Source organism: Trachemys scripta, chromosome 6 (assembly GCF_013100865.1).
Source record: "Trachemys scripta elegans isolate TJP31775 chromosome 6, CAS_Tse_1.0, whole genome shotgun sequence".
Lineage (NCBI taxonomy): Eukaryota > Metazoa > Chordata > Testudines > Emydidae > Trachemys > Trachemys scripta.
Window position 1 is genome coordinate 20990852 of NC_048303.1, and position 19933 is coordinate 21010784.

General features: G+C 43.4%; 1 protein-coding gene and 2 long non-coding RNA genes across 15 annotated transcripts in view; 2 read left to right on the forward strand and 1 right to left on the reverse strand.

Annotated features, from left to right (window-relative positions):
• Nucleotides 1-12387, forward strand: part of LOC117879117 — a 29167-nt gene extending 16780 nt beyond the window's left edge. Inside the window, exons 2-4 of one of the 2 annotated variants that reach the window (XR_004646186.1) lie at nucleotides 7463-7558; nucleotides 8874-8955; nucleotides 10930-12387. This is a non-coding gene — a long non-coding RNA (uncharacterized LOC117879117). Of the gene's footprint in view, nucleotides 1-7068; nucleotides 7559-8873; nucleotides 8956-10929 lie in introns of those variants that run through there. The other variant, XR_004646185.1, reaches the window with a different exon arrangement.
• The window catches only part of NPR3 (natriuretic peptide receptor 3), a 58229-nt gene extending 41902 nt beyond the window's left edge, over nucleotides 1-16327 (reverse strand). For 2 of the 3 annotated variants that reach the window (XM_034774072.1, XM_034774071.1), the window contains exons 1-3: nucleotides 15454-16183; nucleotides 6951-7073; nucleotides 3058-3224 (exon numbers count right to left, since the gene is read on the reverse strand). In XM_034774072.1, the coding sequence (XP_034629963.1) occupies nucleotides 3058-3224; nucleotides 6951-7073; nucleotides 15454-16150 (987 nt within the window). In that variant the 5' untranslated portion in view covers nucleotides 16151-16183. Of the gene's footprint in view, nucleotides 1-3057; nucleotides 3225-6950; nucleotides 7074-15453; nucleotides 16184-16241 lie in introns of those variants that run through there. The other variant, XM_034774073.1, reaches the window with a different exon arrangement.
• LOC117879115 overlaps nucleotides 13853-19933 on the forward strand; it is a 40085-nt gene continuing 34004 nt past the window's right edge. For 7 of the 10 annotated variants that reach the window (XR_004646177.1, XR_004646175.1, XR_004646176.1 and 4 more), the window contains exons 1-2: nucleotides 16201-16286; nucleotides 19565-19658. This is a non-coding gene — a long non-coding RNA (uncharacterized LOC117879115). Of the gene's footprint in view, nucleotides 15121-16200; nucleotides 16287-16533; nucleotides 17668-19564; nucleotides 19659-19933 lie in introns of those variants that run through there. The other 3 variants (XR_004646181.1, XR_004646179.1, XR_004646178.1) reach the window with 3 other exon arrangements.

Genomic DNA, 19933 nt, shown 5'->3' on the forward strand with positions numbered 1-19933 from the left:
AGAGAAGTGGAAACTCTGTTTTACAATTCAGAGTTTCCCTGGATATTTACACTGGGACACATGGTTTGCAGAAGAAGCTGAGGCTTGCACTCAAACACCCATTGATCACCCCTGTAATCTACTGCAGGCAATATGCTACCTGCAGTAACATGCCCACCTTCCACAGTAGGTTTCATGTGTAGAAAAATCCAGTAGAGGGGAGACATCCCCACCTCCTCCCAGTCGACAGAGCCTGAATGCTAGGAAGCCTCCACAGAGGGAAACTCTCTTGGAGTAGCAAGGGCCAGCATACAGTGAAGCTGGCATCCCCTTTGCTTCCATGCAGGTAGGACGAGGGCTGGGCCATGAGGCCCTTAGTTTTTGTTTTGCTTTTTCTTCTTTCACAATTTTACAAAATGTTACTTTTCTTAATTTACATTTTTAAAAAATTGCTTGGATTGTAACAGTGTCTGCAACTGATTGCAGTGTCTGTCTGACTGTGATGTCTGCAACCCAGTCATTGCTGTAGTGTGCTGGTGCATGAGAATCAAATAGGGGGAATTGACTAGGCTGTTTTCATTGCCCACGCTGAGTGACTGCAAAAAATAAATAGTATCACAAATGGTAGTAAATTAGACTAAAATCTGTTCATTTTTTAATGCTCTTGGATAGTAGTGACACAATGATATTTAACCTGGTAGCGTCCCTTTAAAATTGTTTATTTTTTTAAAAAATAATGAGGATAAACTGATGTGGGAAGGTTTTTGAGTAGATTGGTATAGGACAGTAAGTAATAGTACAATTTCAGTACACACTGAACTTGTGTTTGAAGCCCACCCCTTTTCCCTGTAGCTCTGAGCCCCTTCTGAGCAAAATATAAGAGAGCTTTGGGGTCACCTGACTCTGTACTGTGGAGAGCGACTAATGAATGTTATCAACACTGAGATCTGACTGCTCAAGCAGCTAGGTCTGATAAAAGTGAACAAAGAAAGTTGGCAACATGGGTGTATTTACAGGGAATCTCCTCTTTGGAGAATAAATTAGCCAACAAAAAACTCATCTGTTTGCCAGCATGAGGGAGCTTGCTGATCTCTCATATGCATTGTGCTAATTCTGCACATTATAATGGGACTCATATTTTGTTGGCAATGTAATTCTAGCCAGGTGTTTAACACAACACTGAATTGATACACGCATGGTCCTCCAAACATATCTTTGAAGCAGGCTCCATGTCCTACAGAACCACAGAGTGCCTCTCCTTCTCACTCCAAACTGTCCTCCCTAATTCACCCACCTCAGCCTGTGAGCTGGATAGATAACATTCGTGCTCCTGGCTTCATTGGCTCTCCTAGCCATTTGGCTGCTCTTGCTTTCTGAACATTAGCCTGGCTGCTCTTGACTGGTGGGGCTACCCGGGCAAGTCTTCAGTTCCACTTGGTGGGAATCAGGGTTTGTCGCTCTCCTTAACAGATCTCAAAAGTTCCTTGGAAGGCATCATTATCCCCATGTCCTAGGGGAGTTGTGCTGTCTTATAACTTCATCCGCAAAAAGATGTGCAAAACTGAATGGGCCTCCTGTGCCCTTCGTTGGAGCACTATTTGAACTCAGTCATGCTTTGTTTCATTGTAGCAGTAAGGTGTGAACCAGGCTTTCCAGGATTCAATCTGATTTGCATGCTTTCTGGTTACTGGAATTATGACCCAAACTGACTGTAAACCCTCCTGGGTAACTATATCAAAAAGGCTTTTCATTCCAAATAACCCTCTCCAGTACCCAAAACCACAAATAGGTGATAGATTTTCAAAGAGAGCTGTTCTATGGTTGGTTGAATGCAGATTTTCTGCAAACAACTGATATTGTACAATACCTTGCAGGAAAGACCTCCTGTTTGTTAACTCAGCATGCACATTAGCATAGCTTTTGTTTTAGACCTTATGTTTCTGCTCATAATCTCAGTTTCAAGCAATATATATTTACTGTTTCTGCTTTCCTTTATTTTATAAAAGTCGATTAATGCCAATCCTTTAAACAATATAAAAACATAAAATAGTGTATGAATGTATCAAACAAGTAGCTTTTCCTGACTTTACCAATTTCACTGGTCTCCTGTATAAATGTGGTAATTTTAGTTTCAGTAGTAGCAATGGTGGGAAAGTTCTTGCACAGCCCTGTCGCTGCAATGGATTGACATTCTCACCATGTTCCCCTGGAACCATATGAGCTTCAGCTCTCATGTGGTCACATTCTCTTCTAGCCACATTAGGGATTTTTTAGTGGCCATGAAAAGTTCCCCCTTCACAGGGAGTGAAGTACCTGCACCAGCATGCAGGCAACTGTGCATTTATTGTGCTGTGAGCTCCCTCTTATCTTCATCTCAAAGAAGACACATCTAGGAATGATCTTAGAGCACTATCCTTTCAGTGTTTCTGATACGCTATACTAATTCCCAGAAGCATCTTCCTCTAGAGGTGAACGGTTACAAGAAATATAGTATTTTACTTCCCTCTTTGAAGCACTGTGGTACTTCCAGGTTTAAAATACTTGACAGGATTTGTGGAATACCTCCAGTGGGTATTTGGATGGTTAAAACCACACAGACAATTTTAGCATGGTAAGCTGGGAAGTAGGGCACAACTCCCCTTAAGGATAAGAAAAGTTCAATTTACCAGATACAAAAAGAGTGCACAACCTACTTAGACCCCATTTTCCTAGAATGAAAAAGCATGAGGGAGAGCTGCAATGAGACAGAGAATACAGAAATCAAGAACAAAAAAATATTTTATCAATAAAAGGAGTGTGATGAACGATGGAAGTGCTAGAGAGGTGTGGAGCCCTTGTTTCTCCTGCCCCTCCCGCTGTGTACTCCCTGATGACTGTGGACAAAACATAAAGAGCAATTTCCTTTAGCCAGGGAGAAAAACATCTTACCCAAGAGAGTTCACAAAGTAACAGTGAGTTTCACAACTGAACCTAGGTGTTATTGACGGATTCAGAATAGGACACTTTGTCATCTTTGATTTAATCAGGAGCCTGTTTTTGAGGATTCTAAAAGCTCTAGGCTCATAATCAAGTACTTACGTAATCATCCTCGTTCAGACCTTGTTTCTGAACAGAACTTTTCACTTCCATGGAAAACCTCTCAAACTCAGGTTTCACTGTCCTCAGTAGAGTGACTGTTTGGAGGGATGAGTAGGCTTGCTTTGCTTCAAGGTCATGTTTGTCTCCTCTCTTCCATGAGCCATTTCCTAAGGGAGAAATAAAAATATTTACAATTCCAGGCTAGTTTGCATAAAGGGCTCGCTCTCCCTTTCTGCTTAAATATCCCCTATACGTTGCTTGGGGTAGACAGCAATGTACAAGATATTGTCACGTTTGTGCAATACGTGCTGTGAGGCTAGTGTAAGAGAATTCAACATGCCTCTTGAAACTAGGGGAACAAGATGCAAGGGGGACTGGCATAATGCCCTTGAAATAATTATACAGATTATGATCCTTAGTCAGTAGCCCAGCCTAGCAGAATGGTCAGCAATAAGGTTTTCTTCCCATATTTGCTTGATTATTTTTAACATCTGAAGTCAAGTCTAGATATGAGCAAATAACATCCTCAAATACAGAGAAGCAGGCTGTCTAGGGGCTACAACAGGTGAGAGGGGGACAGAACTGGATTCATTTCCCAGTCAATGTGCCACTGACTCCCTTTTAAACATCGAGCAAAGTCAGGTCTAAGTAGAGTAAGAAGAGTAAAGTAATTACCTGGAATGATGATATCACACAGGGCCTGATCTTGTAGCCACTTGTCACCCAGCTCTCCCACTGAAATCAATGGGAATGCCATGTGCACACTAGCTACACGATAGGCCCAGTTTCTCTTAGCAGAAAAACAAACACCCAACTACGAATGTGCCATTGCACACATTGTACTTGCATTTGCCCAATGACACAGCAGGTGGGAGACTGGACTCTGGAAACTAATACAGTAATCAAAGATTTTTAAATTCAATTGCAGCCTATTTGTTTAAATGCCTTTGCCTTCCTGGCCCTGATCCTGTCCTGAGTACTTCCAGTGTGTTGGCTGAGGCCAAAGGACCTGATTCAAACCCCACTGAGGTCAGTGGGAAGACTCCTAGTGCCTTGAATCAGGTGCTAAGACTGTTCTATGGAACTGATCAATAATGAGGCCTCGAGGGAATAACTGTCCTTAAACAACTTGCTTTTAAATGCTTAAAAATAATTAAAAAAAAACAGTCATTTTTATTTTTGGAACTAAAAGCCAGTTGTGACTAAAAGTACAAAGACTAAAACTGCAGAACACAAGTAGCTGTTGAGGTTTGGAATCCGGAGACACACAGGACCCTGAGATGAGGGAGGATGTGGTCATTCAGCCTGGTTAAAGGAATTTGTTGATTTATAGACAGGCAGAAAGCAGGTCAGCTGAGACCAAGGGAAGGGAATGGAGATGGATGAGATAGAGTGAATGCCAGAGATGGCAGCAGCCAAGTATCAAACATTCTATCCGCCTTGACTTGGGACTATGTGCTTGCACAGGGATGGATGAGGGATAAAGATCTTATGGCCATGAGTGGGTTACACGGACCCTGGATCCAGGCATGCAGGTGGGTGAAAAGTGGGAGAAGCCTGCATTTCACCTCCTCTGTTCCTCAGTGTGTTGTGATGGCAGCAGAGCCACTGGGGAGATGTCATAATTTGCTGGAAGTACAGGCCAATTGCAAGTTACTCACCTCCTCCTGACCGAGCATGAGGGAACCAGTGAAGGAACAGGGCCTGTGAGAAGCACATTTCTTTCAGTGTGCTGCTCCCGGGATACTGCAGCTGCTTGCCACTCCATACACAGAACCTGTGGCAAAGCCACAGTCTAGCCTCAGCGAGATCCAGGTCAAATGGCAGCTCCCTTCCATTCTCTCCTTTCCCAGAGAAAGGCCTCTGTGCTTGGGACTTTGTTGTTTGTTTAGCAAAGCTGTGAAGGTGCTGCATCTCTATAGCCCTTGTGGATTATGATCTTAGCAAAATTCATAAATGACCCTTTAATTGTTTAATTTTTATTGACCATCTATCTTCTCTTTTTCAATCAATTTTTTGTCTCATCTCCTCATGAGGTTCTCAGCTACTGTTACAGCCAGCTATCACAATTCTAGATTGTAACCCAATCAAGCACAAAAGCTTTGTTCTACCAGGAGGTCCACATAGAAGATCTCTGAAAAGTGCATGACAACAGCTGGCAGCCACAAAACATTATTAAGCCATGCTCTAAGCAGCATAGTTCCCCAATCCCACATATATGCCACATTTTGGATCTTGGCTTTCCCAGAGACAGCTGGGTTTCAGGTAATATTGGGCCTAAATGTGAACAAGCTTCTGTACTTCAGTCTGACCTAAACATGCTCACTTGAAAAGCTGTTGTAAATGGAAACAGAGAAGCTACCTTTAAACAACAGAGCTTCTAAAGTCATTGTACACACTTTCAAATTCTTTCAACGATTGCTTTGGGCATGGAGTCTGGGAGCAGCACTAAAATGACTTTCTGATGAAGCAGCGCAACTGTTGCAGCCTCAATAATTAATGTGCCTTTTTACAAATTAAAATAAAAAACTTTAAGGACAACAAAAAAGAAGTGTGATTGTGTGATCTTATAGGAACAATAGCTACTTGTAAATCATATTCTGTCTTATGGTTCTATACCTTTTTACACTGCCAATAACACAAAGTTTATTAGAACTGTAAGAGGAGGTTTGACATTCTGTGTTCAGTTTGTTTACCTTATGCATTTGACAACAATTTGTGTACAGTCAGTTTTGTAGATTTCTCTTCAGAGTTAGTTTGCCCCTTCTTAAAAAAAGAAGAGCAGAAGATCCTTCTAATGTTTTTTCCCCTAAGAATTATTCACAAAAAATATTCAGGAAATGCTATTTAAATTGGTCAGTTGCCAAGAAGTCAGATAGACAGTGCTCCCTTAACTCTGGGGTTGTGGTGCTGAGTCCTTTGTGAAATATTTACCTTAACTCCTAAGGAAAACTTTTAGTATATGGATGTGTGGGACACAGAAAGCTGAACCAATTAAAAAGTATAAGTACATCACATGTATGTGACTATATTATACTGGGGTGAACATGACTGTGCTTTTGTGCACCAGGTGATACTACAAGGCTAAATATAGCAGCGTGTCTGCAGGAATTATATGCCATCAAAAACTGGAGCACATATTAGATCAAGTTTTTCCAGCCACTGGCAGGTGTACAAATCTGCAAAACTCCCACTGACTTCAGTGGGACTAGGATTTCACCCCAGGGTGTCAAGATTTTCTGGCTGGTGATCTAGGCAACCCCTCACTACCTTAACAATCAACAGAGGGTCCTGTGGCACCTTTGAGACTAACAGAAGTACTGGGAGCATAAGCTTTCGTGGGTAAGAACCTCACTTCTTCAGATGCAAGTCAGACTAACACGGCTACCCCTCTGATACCTTAACAATGACTCTCTGTGCTGGGATTCACTGTGTCACTGCTGCCTACCTCCCAGTCAGTCATGTGCAGTCTAGTCCACAACAGGGGTTGGGCTATTCCAGGCCCAAGACTTGCGATCACAAGACTGGGATTTAGAGCAACCTACTGTGAATTAGAACACACAATAGAATAGAAGGTAGTGAGAACTGGCTGGTATAACAAAGGTCTTTGTTGAAGCAGTTTTCCCACAATGTAAGGGAATTTCTATATTAGAACTCTCATTTAGTCACATAGCTTCTTCACACAGATCAGTCCAGAAGTAGTTAAATCCAGAGTTTCTGGTTTCCTTCTCGCTAATAACATAATTCAAGTGGCGGGTAACCTCAGGGCCAGGGAGAGATAGTGGTGTATTTTAAGACTAATAGTGGTATATTTTAAGACTAACAAATCTAAAAATGTTATCATGTTTACAGAAAGTTTTGCAACATACTGCAGGGGTGGGGAATAACATTACCATATGACGAGCTGTTGAAGAGTTCAATATTGAAGAAAGCGTAGTCCCCATTGGTCATTCCTTGTCGATGAGCAGCTAGCATGATGTTCCTTATTGTGTCACCGCTGGCACACATTATTACAACTGTGGAAGAAAATGGAAAACAGAGATAAGAAGCTGTTCTTGAAACCTCTGGGAACAGATTATGAAGCTTGTCTATTGCCAGAGACAGTGACCTGAACTGTCCTCCCAACATTTTAAAAATCATGGGAACAAGGCTAACAATTAAATCTGGGATTTCCAAAGGAGCCTACATGAGACAGGGGGATACAAATACCAAAGGCCAATCCTTTACCCACTGAAGTCAATGCCAAAAATCCTATTGACTTCAGTGGGCAAAGAATTATGCCCAAATACGATCTTATTCTTGATTCATGTAATGTGGTGAGGTTTTTGTTGGTTTGTTTAATTGTGCATTTAATTTTTATTAAAACAACAACACCTAACTCTTATATAGCACTTTTCATCAATAGATCTTCAAGCACTATACAAAGGAGTATCATCTCCATTTTATGGATTGGGAAATGGAGGCACAGCTGGAGAAGTAACTTGCCCAAGGTCACCCACAGGTCAGTGGCAGAGCCAGAAAAAGAACCCAGGTCTCCTGACTCCCAGTTCAGAGCTCTATCAGCTGCCTTATTGCAAGTGAATATGAAATTATTCCAAAATTAAGACATAATTTTATCATTTTATCATTCAGAATTTCATTTTGAATACCTTGAAAACAGTTACAGTGTTAAAAGACTCAAGGTCTCATTTATCAATGATCCAAAAGACAGATAAAAGTTCGGATCCTAAAATGTGTTCCGCTATTATTCAGCGGTACTCCATCCATGCTAGCAGATTAGAAGATCAGAGCTATGCTGTCATCCAAGAGGTAATATCCAGGCAACATTTACATTACTTCAAAATTCTAAATACGGAGATGCAGCTGAGCACTTGGCATTCTGGTTTGTACAGTATGCTGGAGAGGAGGGGGTTACAGTGGAAATCTACTGTTGTTACCATATGTCAGAATTGGTGCCAGTGATTTGCAGAAGGACAAGATACTGGATGGCTCAATAAACTTGAGAGAGAAATCTGGTCAAAAACTCCCAGGGCATGTTAATAGTCTGTTTTGTGCATGTGGTGAAATTCATCCCTTCCCACTCAATAACTTGAGTAAAGAGACTTTGTGCAGGGAGCTAAGTAGAAACTGCAGGGATAGAATCTACTTCCCAACCTGCCACTAATGGGTTGCAGCTGCTATTCCAGCCTATAGGAACATAGTTGCTGTTCCATCATGCTGCCTTTTTTTCTAGGCACTTGATCTGTGTAAGCATGGATCTAATCCCTGTTTTTCCCTCTGTACTAAGCTTAATGATGCTAGCACATAGTTCAGTTCCCCAGCATACAAGGCATGGAAGGCAACATCACCTGTTTCCCTCTCCCCCTTCATCAAGAGGTGTACTTCTCTCATAGTAAACAGTCTATATCACAAACTGCTATATAACTTCACAATACACGTGAAACTAGCTAAACTATTAAATATGTGCAGGTCTGTGTCCAGGCAGAGCATTCTGTTCCCATTCCTAGGATGACACATGCAGCAAGCACAGAAGGCGGTCTGGTGTGATACAAGTATGCTTGTTTAATGTCCTGGTCCATGAGATTTGATCATAAAAATCAAAATAAAAGTTGTCAGTGCGCTGACTAAAAAGAAACATAACATATATTCTCAAGAAGTACTGCCGTGCCATGATAAAGCTACAACAATGGAAGCAGCTATTTTCATCCACACAATAAAGCTCAATCAAAATCATATTCAGTTTTTCTTGTCAAGTGCTTGTGCTCACATAAAATAAAGTTGCAAGCAAGCTAAATCTTCTTCCCTCTGTTTTCTAGGTTTATTCCATTATAGGCATAATGATCCAAATTCATCGCTGGCATAACCCAATACACTTCAGAGAAGTTCCACCAGGGACAGGTCTGTCTTAATGTCTGTAGTCGATTAGTATAAAAATTTCCAGAGCAAACTATAACTTATGAGTATTGAGTCGCTTACATGGGGGGGGGGGGGGGGGGGAAGAGCTCATGTTGGATATAAACTTTGGCATAGGAATTACTGAATCATTATCAGCAAATACAGCCTATGGGATCAAATTCTTTCTGGATTTACACCAGGAATGAATTTGGCACACTCTTCCTAATGGAAAGGTGAGCTGTTTTTCTTTTAAAACACTTTCTAATTGCCCTCCCAATCGTCTCTTGACTTTTGCCTTCATAATTCACATCTACTATAAAATCCCCATCCTGTAAGTGAAATTGAAGTTATTCCCCCTGCACCAGTTTATGACCTTGACTAACAGGAATGAAGAGTGGAAAAATTTCTGTTTTAAAATGTGTTGATAGGTCGTAGTTTGAGAGCTGATAAAGGAATGTGAGGGGACAAATGTTAACTATTTGGATGTGGTTTTAGCACAGCAGGAATATATCAAAGATTACATTTTTTTGGTGTGTACAGGAAATACACCCATAAAATCCAAAGATAAGTTGTGTGTGTGTGTCATTTTTTGCAAGCTTTTAAAAATGTAAATTAAGTAAAAATGTAACTGTTTATTTGGTCTGTATTTGTAAATTAGTAGAAAATATAACTAAATTCTTATAAAAAGCAGAGTCCTGTGGCACCTTTAAGACTAACAGATGCATTGAACATAAGCTTTCATGGGTGAATACTTTCTACTTTCTTCAGTTTAAAATATACATATCAAAGTAATTCCAGTATTAGTATTTTGATCCTGCGAGCACTTATACAGTGCTTAACTCTATGGACGCAAGTAGTCTTACTGAAATTAATGGGATTACTCAAATTCTTAAATTAAGCATGTGCTAAAGTGTTTGTAGGATCTGGACCTCAGCCAGCATTGCTGAGTTTTGTTAAACTAATTATTGCTGAATTGAAAGCTTTAGCCAGTTGACTAGATCTGGAAAAGCATTAAAAATAAAAAGGCCAATCTTTGTAATAAACACTCACTTTTCATGGTAATTTTTTTTGTGACATTAAGATTTGGAAGAACCATTTTCAAAGGCTTAGATTCATATTTGCCAAGCCGTCTTCCTTTCTCAACCATGGTTACCAAATTTGGCCCTACCAAATTCATGGCCATGAAAAATGCATCACAGACCATAAAATCTGGTCTCCCCCCGTGAAATCTGGTCTTGTGTGTTTTTACCCTATACTTTACCGAATTCACAGGGGAGACCAGTGTTTTTCAAGTTGGGGGTCCTGACCCAAAAAGTAGTTGCGGGAGGGGGGGTCACAAGGTTATTTTTGGGGGGTTGTGGTATTGCCACCCTTACTTCTGTGATGCTGCCGTCAGAGCTGGGCAGCTGAAGAGCGGCGGCTGCAGGCTGGGAGTCCAGCTTTGAAGGCAGAGCCACTGCCAGCAAAAGTAAGAATGGCATAGTATGGTATTGCCACCCTTACTTCTGTGCTGCTACTTTCAGAGCTGGGCAGCCGGACAATGGCGGCTGCTGACTGAGAGTCCAGCTCTGCAGGCAGCAAAGCAGAAGTAAGGGTGATGATATCATACCAGGACATCCTTACTTCTGCGCTGCTGCTGGTGGCAGTTCTGCATTCAGAGCTGGACTCCTGGCCTGCAGCCGCTGCTCTCCAGCTGCCCAGCTCTGAAGGCAGCACTGCCGCCAGCAGCAGTGCAAAAGTAAGGGTAGCAGTACCGCATCCCCCCCTCTACAATAGCCTTGTGACCCCCTCCCCAACTCCTTTTTGGGTCAGGACCCCTACAATAGCAACACTGAAATTTCAGATTTAAATAGCTGAAATAATGAAATTGATGATTTTTTAAATCCCATGACCGTGAAATTGACCAAAATGGGCCATGAATTTGGCAGGGTCATAACCATGGTATAACTTTTAAAATGTATTGTACGTCTGTATTAGGGCTTGATCCTACCCAGGGCACATGGGATAACGCTACCACATGGATGGGATCCGAAATGTCACTGAACACAGCACAGCAATCCTGCTGGTGCAGCTCGCCAGGTGTGCCAGGTGCAGAGAGCTACATACACATGGCCACCATGCAGTAGAGGCAGTCCAGAAACACCCACACCCTGCAGGAGAGAGTGCTCCATGCTGTTACGGATGTGCGATACAGGAGGCTGCAGGAACTGGAATTCTGGTTTCCAAACTAGATTTTCAAAATGTTATCTTAGTGTGATAATTGTAAAAAGTGTATTCTGAAAACTAAAATTCATTAACTCTTTAATGCAGACATTTATGAATGACCACATAAGCAGGTTCTTAACTTAACACATGTGCATAAGCCCCATTGAAGTAAATCCCTTCCCCATTGCTATGAAAGTGAGTGGGACTATCTGCATGAGTAAAATGAGTAGAATTTGAATCTATATCAAGATTTCAGTGACTGTCACTCTCATTCTAATAAAAAAATATGAAAAATTAAGCAACGATCAATTGCAAGTATAATCCTCTGAGAAATTATGGCAATTCCCCTTGTAAACAGGAATGAAACTGAAGATAAGTGAGTTGAAGGAAGGGAACGCCATTCCCTTTGTTAAAATAAAATGTGGCTATATAATGAAATTAGGAAGAGATTAGAAAAGAAATCAAGTTCCATTTGCTACAGGTTAACACTTTTCTTATTGAAATAGAATTATTATGCTTTTAATCATCAAGAAAACAAAGCAGAGACATAAACCTTATGTTCATTAAAAATGCTTTTCTCTGCTTGGCTATTTTGGCTAGCTGTTATTTGTTGCATCTTATTCATTCAGGAAAGCACTTAAACTAGTGCTTAAATTCCTCTGTTCAACTTTAGCACTTGCTTAAGTGCTCTCCTGAATGAGATTAAAAATCCATCAGTTGGTACCAATTATCTCATAGGCCTTGTGAGTTCAGGAAATTCACACCAGTGTAACTTTATATCACCAGTGCAAAGTCCTAAAGCATATACACTGCATCAATACAAATATACCATGTGCTAAAATATATACACTGCATCAATACAAATGTACCATGTAGTGACTGCATTGGGGTTATATGGAGCGTGATTTGTATCAGTTTTGAAAAAAAAAAAAACACCTCACTCAATAGGATTCTATTTAACTGGGAGTTACAAAAATAGTTTTAAGTGCATATTTTTAAATTTAAATCTCCAGTCAGTTTTAGGGAAGGAGTTTCTTTAACTTGATCCACTATCAATTAATGCACAGTGCATGCTTGGAATATTTTGACATGTTTCTGCTTTTTTTTTTGGTTGTTTTTCTTTTCAACAAGCAATTAACAAAAATTTCCATGGTTAGCATTGCCTGTAGCAGGGAAATGTCATTTAATATGCTTATGTACCAAATAAATACATTAAGTAATTAATTCAGGTTTGCAATTAATCCAGTGCATTCTAAATAGGTGGGTTGTTCTATTATGTTTCACGCTTTTTGCTATTATATGATATATAATCAATTCATCCAGCCTAAGGGTAATTTTTTTAAAGACGTTTTACAAGCCACTTATCTCCCTGTTGTTTTGCTAACAGTTGGTGGCAAAATTACTGCACACATGCAAGAGTGAGGAATTCACGTTCCGCTGCTAGCTGCTTCCACAAAATGTTTGTTATTTATGCAATACTCAACGGGGCTTCTAAATGGAAGGAGGGGGGAGGAAATCTCCATGGTAAGACTTAGCAGGATGAGAGGAAAACTTCTTTGCTCAACCTTTGAACATATGCAGAGTCACTAAAACAAAAACTTGCAGGATAAGCAACAGGTCTGCTGTCCAATCCAAAAATCTGTGGTTTGGCAGATGCATGTGTTTTCTCTTGCTAGCAATGCAGCTTGTTGAAATAAATCAGATTTCTACTATAAATAAAGAGCATCATAATACAAACGGGTGACATCCTAGCCCTGCTGAAGTAAACGGCAAAATTCAAATCGATTTCAATAGAACTAGGATTTCACCCAAAGGCGCTGATCCTGCTCTCATCTAAGTCAGTGGGTTCACTGGGATGGGAACAGAATCATGCCCAAACTTTTCAACATGTGACAGTCAGCTGGGCAAAATATTATCCCTTTCAAGTATCCTCCCTCTCTCAGTACCTCCAGGGTCTCAACTACTCTTATCTGCATTAATCCCTGCTAATGAGGATGATTAGCCAAAATACCATACAGCTCAGATGCTGGGCCAAATTCAGCCTGGTGTAAGGAGGTGCAAGACTCAATATATTTTAAATATAACCTTACAGGAACTATATGTCCACATTAATTATTTCAGGGAGAATTCCCTACAAGTTCTAAGCAGGTTACTCAGAAACCACATGTAATTCATACTCCACCACACCACACAAGCATTCCATGTTTCTTTTACTCTGGCATTTAGATTATTTGGTATACTATCTCTCTGTGTGCGTGTGAGAGATCCATAATCAGAATTAGTCAATGAGTCTTTAAGTGCCCCAGACCAACAGTGAAATCTGCCCTTTGAGATGTCTCTGCATAACAGATGACATACATATGCAATGAGTAACAGCAGAGCCAGTGTAAAGCTTCTGCAGTGTATATCCCACCCCCACCACTTGCATAACTGGCTCCTTTGATAGCTACCGCAGTGCTGAACTAAAAGCCTAAAAGCCATCAGTGTGAGACCTGAACGGAGAAAACTTCCCGATCTGAATAAAAACAGGAAACGACACAAAAGATCTACCCTGCCGATACTGTGAGTGGCCACTTGAAAGCACAGAACATGAAATATTTGCAGCACAATATACACAACAAAATTGCCTAGAAAATCTCTTACTTATCTCTATGCACAACTAACACATTTTTAAGAAGCGCTAGGAAAAAAAAAACTCTGGCATGTTGTTTGCTATTATATACCTGAGGAAACATAACTAATACCCTCTCTAAAACAGAAAATGCACGCAGCATGCAAAACATGCAAAGAGCTAGCTGAAAAAAAAAAGATACTCGAGGATTTAGCTGCAACAGGCGATAAACAGCAAAGTTTAAGTCATTCTGGACCAAAGTTTGATCTCATCCTGTGCATTTTCATAGTCATGTTTATTCATCATTTCTTGCGCATACTGCTTTGAATTTCGGATTATTCTGCTTCCGAGCCTTGATACGCAAACCTGCTTTACCACCACACATACATTTCACCGTGTTACTTCCGCGATGAGTTTGCTTTACTTTCGGACAGATTAGCAGTGTCGCCCCAGGTGAATGCAGGCAGCTACAATTAATGGCTATGTCTCACTAGCTGCCTTACGGATCAGACAAGCTGCAAAAGAGGAGGGTTGTGTTTCGTGCTGATACACCGGCTGCTTCTGTCAACACGTTGCACCTACGCCCTCCATCTCCCCCAGTTCAGGTGCACAGCACTAGAACGACTGCATGGCGGAAAAAATACAGCTCGCTGCACACCCTCATTCCCAGCTAAGGAAACTGGAGAGCACTCAGGAGCACAGCGTATATGGGAGATGGCGTTACTTAATGGGACTGTGAATGCGTTCAACAAACCACTGGCTGGGTGAATTCTGGGCATGTTTTGCAAGCTAGGAATCCCCTGAATGTTTCCCGTTTACATGCAGTCAACGTGGGCATAAACCGCGGTGGCATCAGGGCATAGTAATCCTATTGCAATGACTTTCCACACAAAGGGGATTTGAAGACCCTCCCCCGCCCCCAGTGCCCGCATTTCACAAGCTGCACACAGTCAGGGCTTTATCAGACGTTCCCCAGCTTTAAAACAATGTCTCTTTGCTTTAAAGGGGGAGGCTTCTGGTCCCCATTTATGCAGATCACTATGGGAAGGACTGACTGGCCGTGGAAATCTGCTCTACTAGACACCGGGAGATTGATTCTCTGCTACCTTGCGTAGCCATTGGCACCAGTGCGAGGTGCTGCTTTGCAGACGCTGACCTGACAGCGTCTCACACCCGTTCGGCGCTGGCGGAGCGGGCTGCAGGGCGGCGGCGGCGAACTGGGGCTGGACCGGCAGCTAAGCCACAGCTCCTCCGCACGGCCACAGGAGGGGGCTTTGCACTACGCTTCTCCACCCACGAGGCGCTTTCTGGGAGACTGGCCCAGGGCTTTGGGCAGGGAGCGCTTGGGCCAGGTTTTTACGGCGGGTGCATGGTTGCGGGGATGCGGGGCTGGAAGGGGACTGCGGTGATTTAACTAAACTCCACCGGTGGGCGATGATTTGGCCAAGGCTCCTTCAGCGGAGACGGGTGGGCTGGTTTGGACAAAGCTCTACCCGGAGGCACTGGAGGGAGGCGATGAACGCAGAGGGGCGCAGCCGGGCTACAGCCTGGCTGGGGCGGGATGCTCCGGGCAGGGGAGGTTCGGGCGGGTGTCCTGCTCCAGTGGGGTTGGCGGGGTGTGATCGGGGTAAGGGGGAGGAGGGATTTGCCCCTGCGGGTGCCCGTGCTGCCCCTGGCTCACTCACCTCGCTCCCCGGCCTGGATGGAGCGCACGATCTCGTCCAGGTCCAAGTAGCGGCCGCTCTCGTCGAAGCTGTGCACGGCCATGGGGAACGCCTCCTCCTGGAAGACCACATGCACCCCCTCCATGGTGAAGTAGCAGTTGCGCTCCTGGTTGTTGTCGCTGTAGAGCAGCGTGGCCCGGCTCCACTTGTGGTGCCGGAACAGGGCCAGGAACATCTCGCCCATCTTGGAGTAGGCGGGCGAGACCCGGGTCAGGTGCGAGTACTCGCCCGTCTTGGTGCTGAAGCCGGTGGCCAGCGCCCCAGCCGAGATCATGGGCAGGTTCCAGTGGGAGGCCAGCCGGGCCACCGGGGCAGCCGCGTACTCGCAGACGGGCCCCAGCAGCAGGTCCGGTTTCTGCTGCTTCAGGGCCACCAGGTCCACCAGGCTGAAGAGCGCCCGGTTGCCGCACTCGGAGTCCTCGTAGATCACCTCGAAGCGGTAGCCCGGCAGGCAGGTCCCGTTCTCTTGCTGGCTCCGCACGGCGTACTCGATGGCTGGCTTGACCCTGGCCAGGGAGAACAGGTAGGAGTTGTCCTTGGGCAGCAGCACCAGGACCCTGATCAGCTTCTCCTCGTCGGGGCTGCTGCTGCTGCTGCTTGCCAGGAGCATCCAAGCCACCAGGATGCAGGGGACGCTAAGTAAGAAGAAGGATGGCATTGTTTCAATAGCCGTGAGCTCCCTCCCCCCTCTCGCCGCTGCCTCCGAGTCCCCCTGTGTGCCCTGCACAGAACAAGAGAGTGCTACCAACCTCCTCCCCCTGCACACTTTAATACAGAGATCACCAGCCCGTGGGGTAAGAGGGAGCTGCTGGTTTTCTCTCGGTTGTTGGGTGGCTGATTTTTAAGGGTGTTTGGCAGGTTAACTAACTGTCCCAGCAACTTGTTATTGGTGGGGCATCTTCCTCCCCCACGCTCTGCCTCCTGGCTGATCTTATTGATCCTCGCTGGTCTATAGCCCTCTGTTTAAATAGTGTGGGAGCCAACGCGCCTGTTGCCACACATGGCGCTGCGAGGCCGGGTTTGTGTTTGGGGAGGAGTCGTTCATTAACATTCCTGCAGGGCTGATCCGCCCCTCCGCCCCCTCCCCCTCAAACAAAATCCCGGCCCCCCCACCCCACCGCCCCTCTTTCTGTAACCAACCCACATCTCGCCCAGGGGCGCTCTGATGAGCAATGGCTGCAAAGGGCGCTGCAAACCTGGAGCAAGGGGAGAGGTGGGTAGGAAATAAAAGGACCCCGCTCGGCTGTTGCTTGCCTGAGAAGTCGCGCTCACCCGTGCAATCCGGACTTTGAAAATCTCCTCCATGCGATCGTTCTTTTTTTTCTTCACCGTGCACGTGTCCCAACACGGCGTGCAAAAGACCCGTTTACAGTCAGGAGCTGGGGATGCAGCGAATAACACGTAATGCTTTAACTCTGGATGCGGAGCGACCTGCGGCCGTGCAAGAGACCGAGCGTGTTTTAAAAGCTCGGTTTGCAGGATTGGGAGCCGCCCTCCGAATGAACGAATTCCCCCCCCCCCAAAAAAAAAAAAACCTACTTAAAATAGCCCTTTCGTGCAACAGCGGGTGGGGCGCTCTTTTAACGCTGCTGCCCCTGCTGAAAGGGAAGCGTTCCTAGCTCCCCTCTGGGCAAAAGCACCGTGCGGCTATTCTGCACCAATGGAAGAAAGCGCGCGTGCTGGGAGAGGACACAGTAGCTGTCCCCCCCGCAGAATCCCAGACAATCCAGCAGTATTCTCCTTGGCGGGTTGTCCCTGCGCCGAGTGTGCCGGAGTGGTACCTTAGTGCACGAGCATGCCCGTTGACACTGAACGGAACAACTCCTAAGTGTAACGTGCAACTCAGCCTGAGACTGGGTGATGGACAGTGTACGCGCGGGATTCATACTACTTACTCCGCAGGCAGGCTCATGGAAAGCAGTGGGCTACCAATGTGGGAAAAGCTAGCAGAATCTATCCCAACATTAACACGGGCTGCTCTGTGGCTCGGGGAGGGGGAGGGTAAGAAACTCTTCTCCTCTGCACAGCCTTCATGGGGAGGGGTATAATTGAAACACTAGCACTCAGGGATGCCCAGAGGATACTTCCAGGGAGTAGGTAGGACTTCGGCTGCGCCCCACAAACTCTAGCAGAGCTGGTCGGCAGCAAGTGAGAAGCACGTTGCCTCCTTTAAAGGTAGGGTGACCAGATAGCAACTGTGAAATAACGGGTCAGGAGGTGGAGGGTAATAGGCGTCTATATAAGAAAAAGTCCCCCAAAACGGGACTGTCCCTTTAAAAACGGGACATCTGGTCACCCCATTTAAAGGTATGTAGCATAAACACTCCTATTCCCTCCCCTGCCCCCATGCAACTGTGGAGCTCTGGGAGACATTGTGCCACTTGGTGTGGCCCCTAGAACAGAGCAGCTTTGCACTGCCCGTCATTACAGGCTGGGCTTAACCAGCAAAATTTAATTCTGCAGAAGACTGTGTGCCCCAGTAAATGTGTGTAATTAAAAGCAAAACAAAACTCATTTTTCAATTATTTCATTGGAAAGAGCTTGTATTCAGAGAATTGTGTTTGTTTAACACTGTTTGGGTGTGAAAAATTCACTTGTTAAATAGTCTGGGCACCACTCTGACTAATTTACTTAGCTATTTCCCATGGTAAGAAAAAAAACACTTGTTTTTATATGTATTACAAACAAAGCAACTATAACTTCAGAAATTTCGGAAATGCCACTTGAAAATGGATGATTGTTTTCTGAATAAGAAACTATTCTCAACATTAAATACTGAAAAGAGTTAAAAATTATACAGTGAAGGAGGATACAAATAGAATGGAGAGGGGGACTAACTGCATTCATCACTTGCAACTGTGAAATCTGTGGATTGTGCATGTTCCATAATGGTCAGTGGTCCACGTCTGCACACACAGAGTAATCCTGCACAGTTTGACATTTTATGCTTATAATGAGAGGCCCAAGGTTGAACTGGTAGGGTGAGTGAACTGCTTCTCACCTTACAGAAGGGGTCTGTTTAACTCAGGGTTGAGGTCACTGTCAGGGCAATGTATATAAACAAATAGTTGCTGCCTTTACTATACAGAATATAAATTGGAAACTTTGGTTCCTAGTGGAACCCAGCTGTTCATCTTTAAGAGCACATGAAGTCTGAATTAAACCCAAGAGGCAACTGCACATGCTTTTAATGCAATTAAACTAAGCAATAGAATTTAAAAGGTCCAATAAATAATTTTCTTTCTAATCAAAACTAATCAACTAATCAAAAATTCACCAGAATATTTTCCTGGAATATTTATCTAATGGAGATCAGTCAAAAATAAGATGTAGAAATTCAAAGACAAGTAACTTGCCTGAAAAATGTGCATTTAAAATATTATTTGATTACTTAATTTGGTTTCAGAATGATTTTAAAGTTTACAGATACATCCACCCTACTGAAGATCATTTTGTATGTTGCCTTCCTTTCCAGCCACTGCTTTCCATTGACCCTATGTCTGTTTATGATACTGCCACCTGGCAACACCACTTTGATTTTTTTTCAAAATGTATCTCTCTTTCATTTCTGTGTGCTGCATTTTGTCTGAGAGCCATCTTATTTCAACTAGCATGAATTGTGTCAATAAGGAAAAGATAAGCAAACAAATCACATGTCTGCCATCCTTATTCATTTTGACTACTCCTCAGGGAATAAGGTACTACTCAGCATACAGGACAAAAGTGATTAAAAAAAAAGACTGGAAAATACCAGGTTTGAAGGCCAGTTTTCATACATAGATACAGACTTGGATTTAGGACCCAACCTGCAGCCCTTATGCACATGAACACTGCCATTCAAACTAGTGGGAGTCTGGCTTTAGTAAACATTTCTGGATCAGGCCCTTAGAGCACAAGGATCTTTTGGAGTCAAAAGCTTATGTGCAACAATTTATTGTTGATCCAAATTACATCTACCTTGTCACGAGTACAAATACAGTACGGCTGCAAACATTTTCCAGGGTTGTAAATCTAAAATTCTTTTCCAGTGAGCAGACATTAGTTCTTTCAACTACATACATGTTTTTAATAGGACCAACTCATACAGTCTGAATCTTTTGTCAGGCAAAATGTCCATTGGCTACAATAAGAGTGAGGATTTCGGAATCTCGCCCTTTAGGATTAAGGTAATTATGGAAACAGTATTTTCCTCCCAGAATAGCATGCATACAAATCAAGATTAGAATCACTGTTCCAACTCAAAGCATTACTGTGAATTGTGCTTTTTATTCTGGAAGGCTTTATTCCTAAATTAAGCTCCAGCTAACATTAACAGTTTCTGAAGCCTGCTCTAGATTAAGAAAATTCTTCTTGGGGGAGGGTTTGCTGAAAACACAGTTCCCCCTAGAGGTTGAAAAGATGAAAGAACTTAATATTGTCTGTAGTGCAAATAAATTCCTAC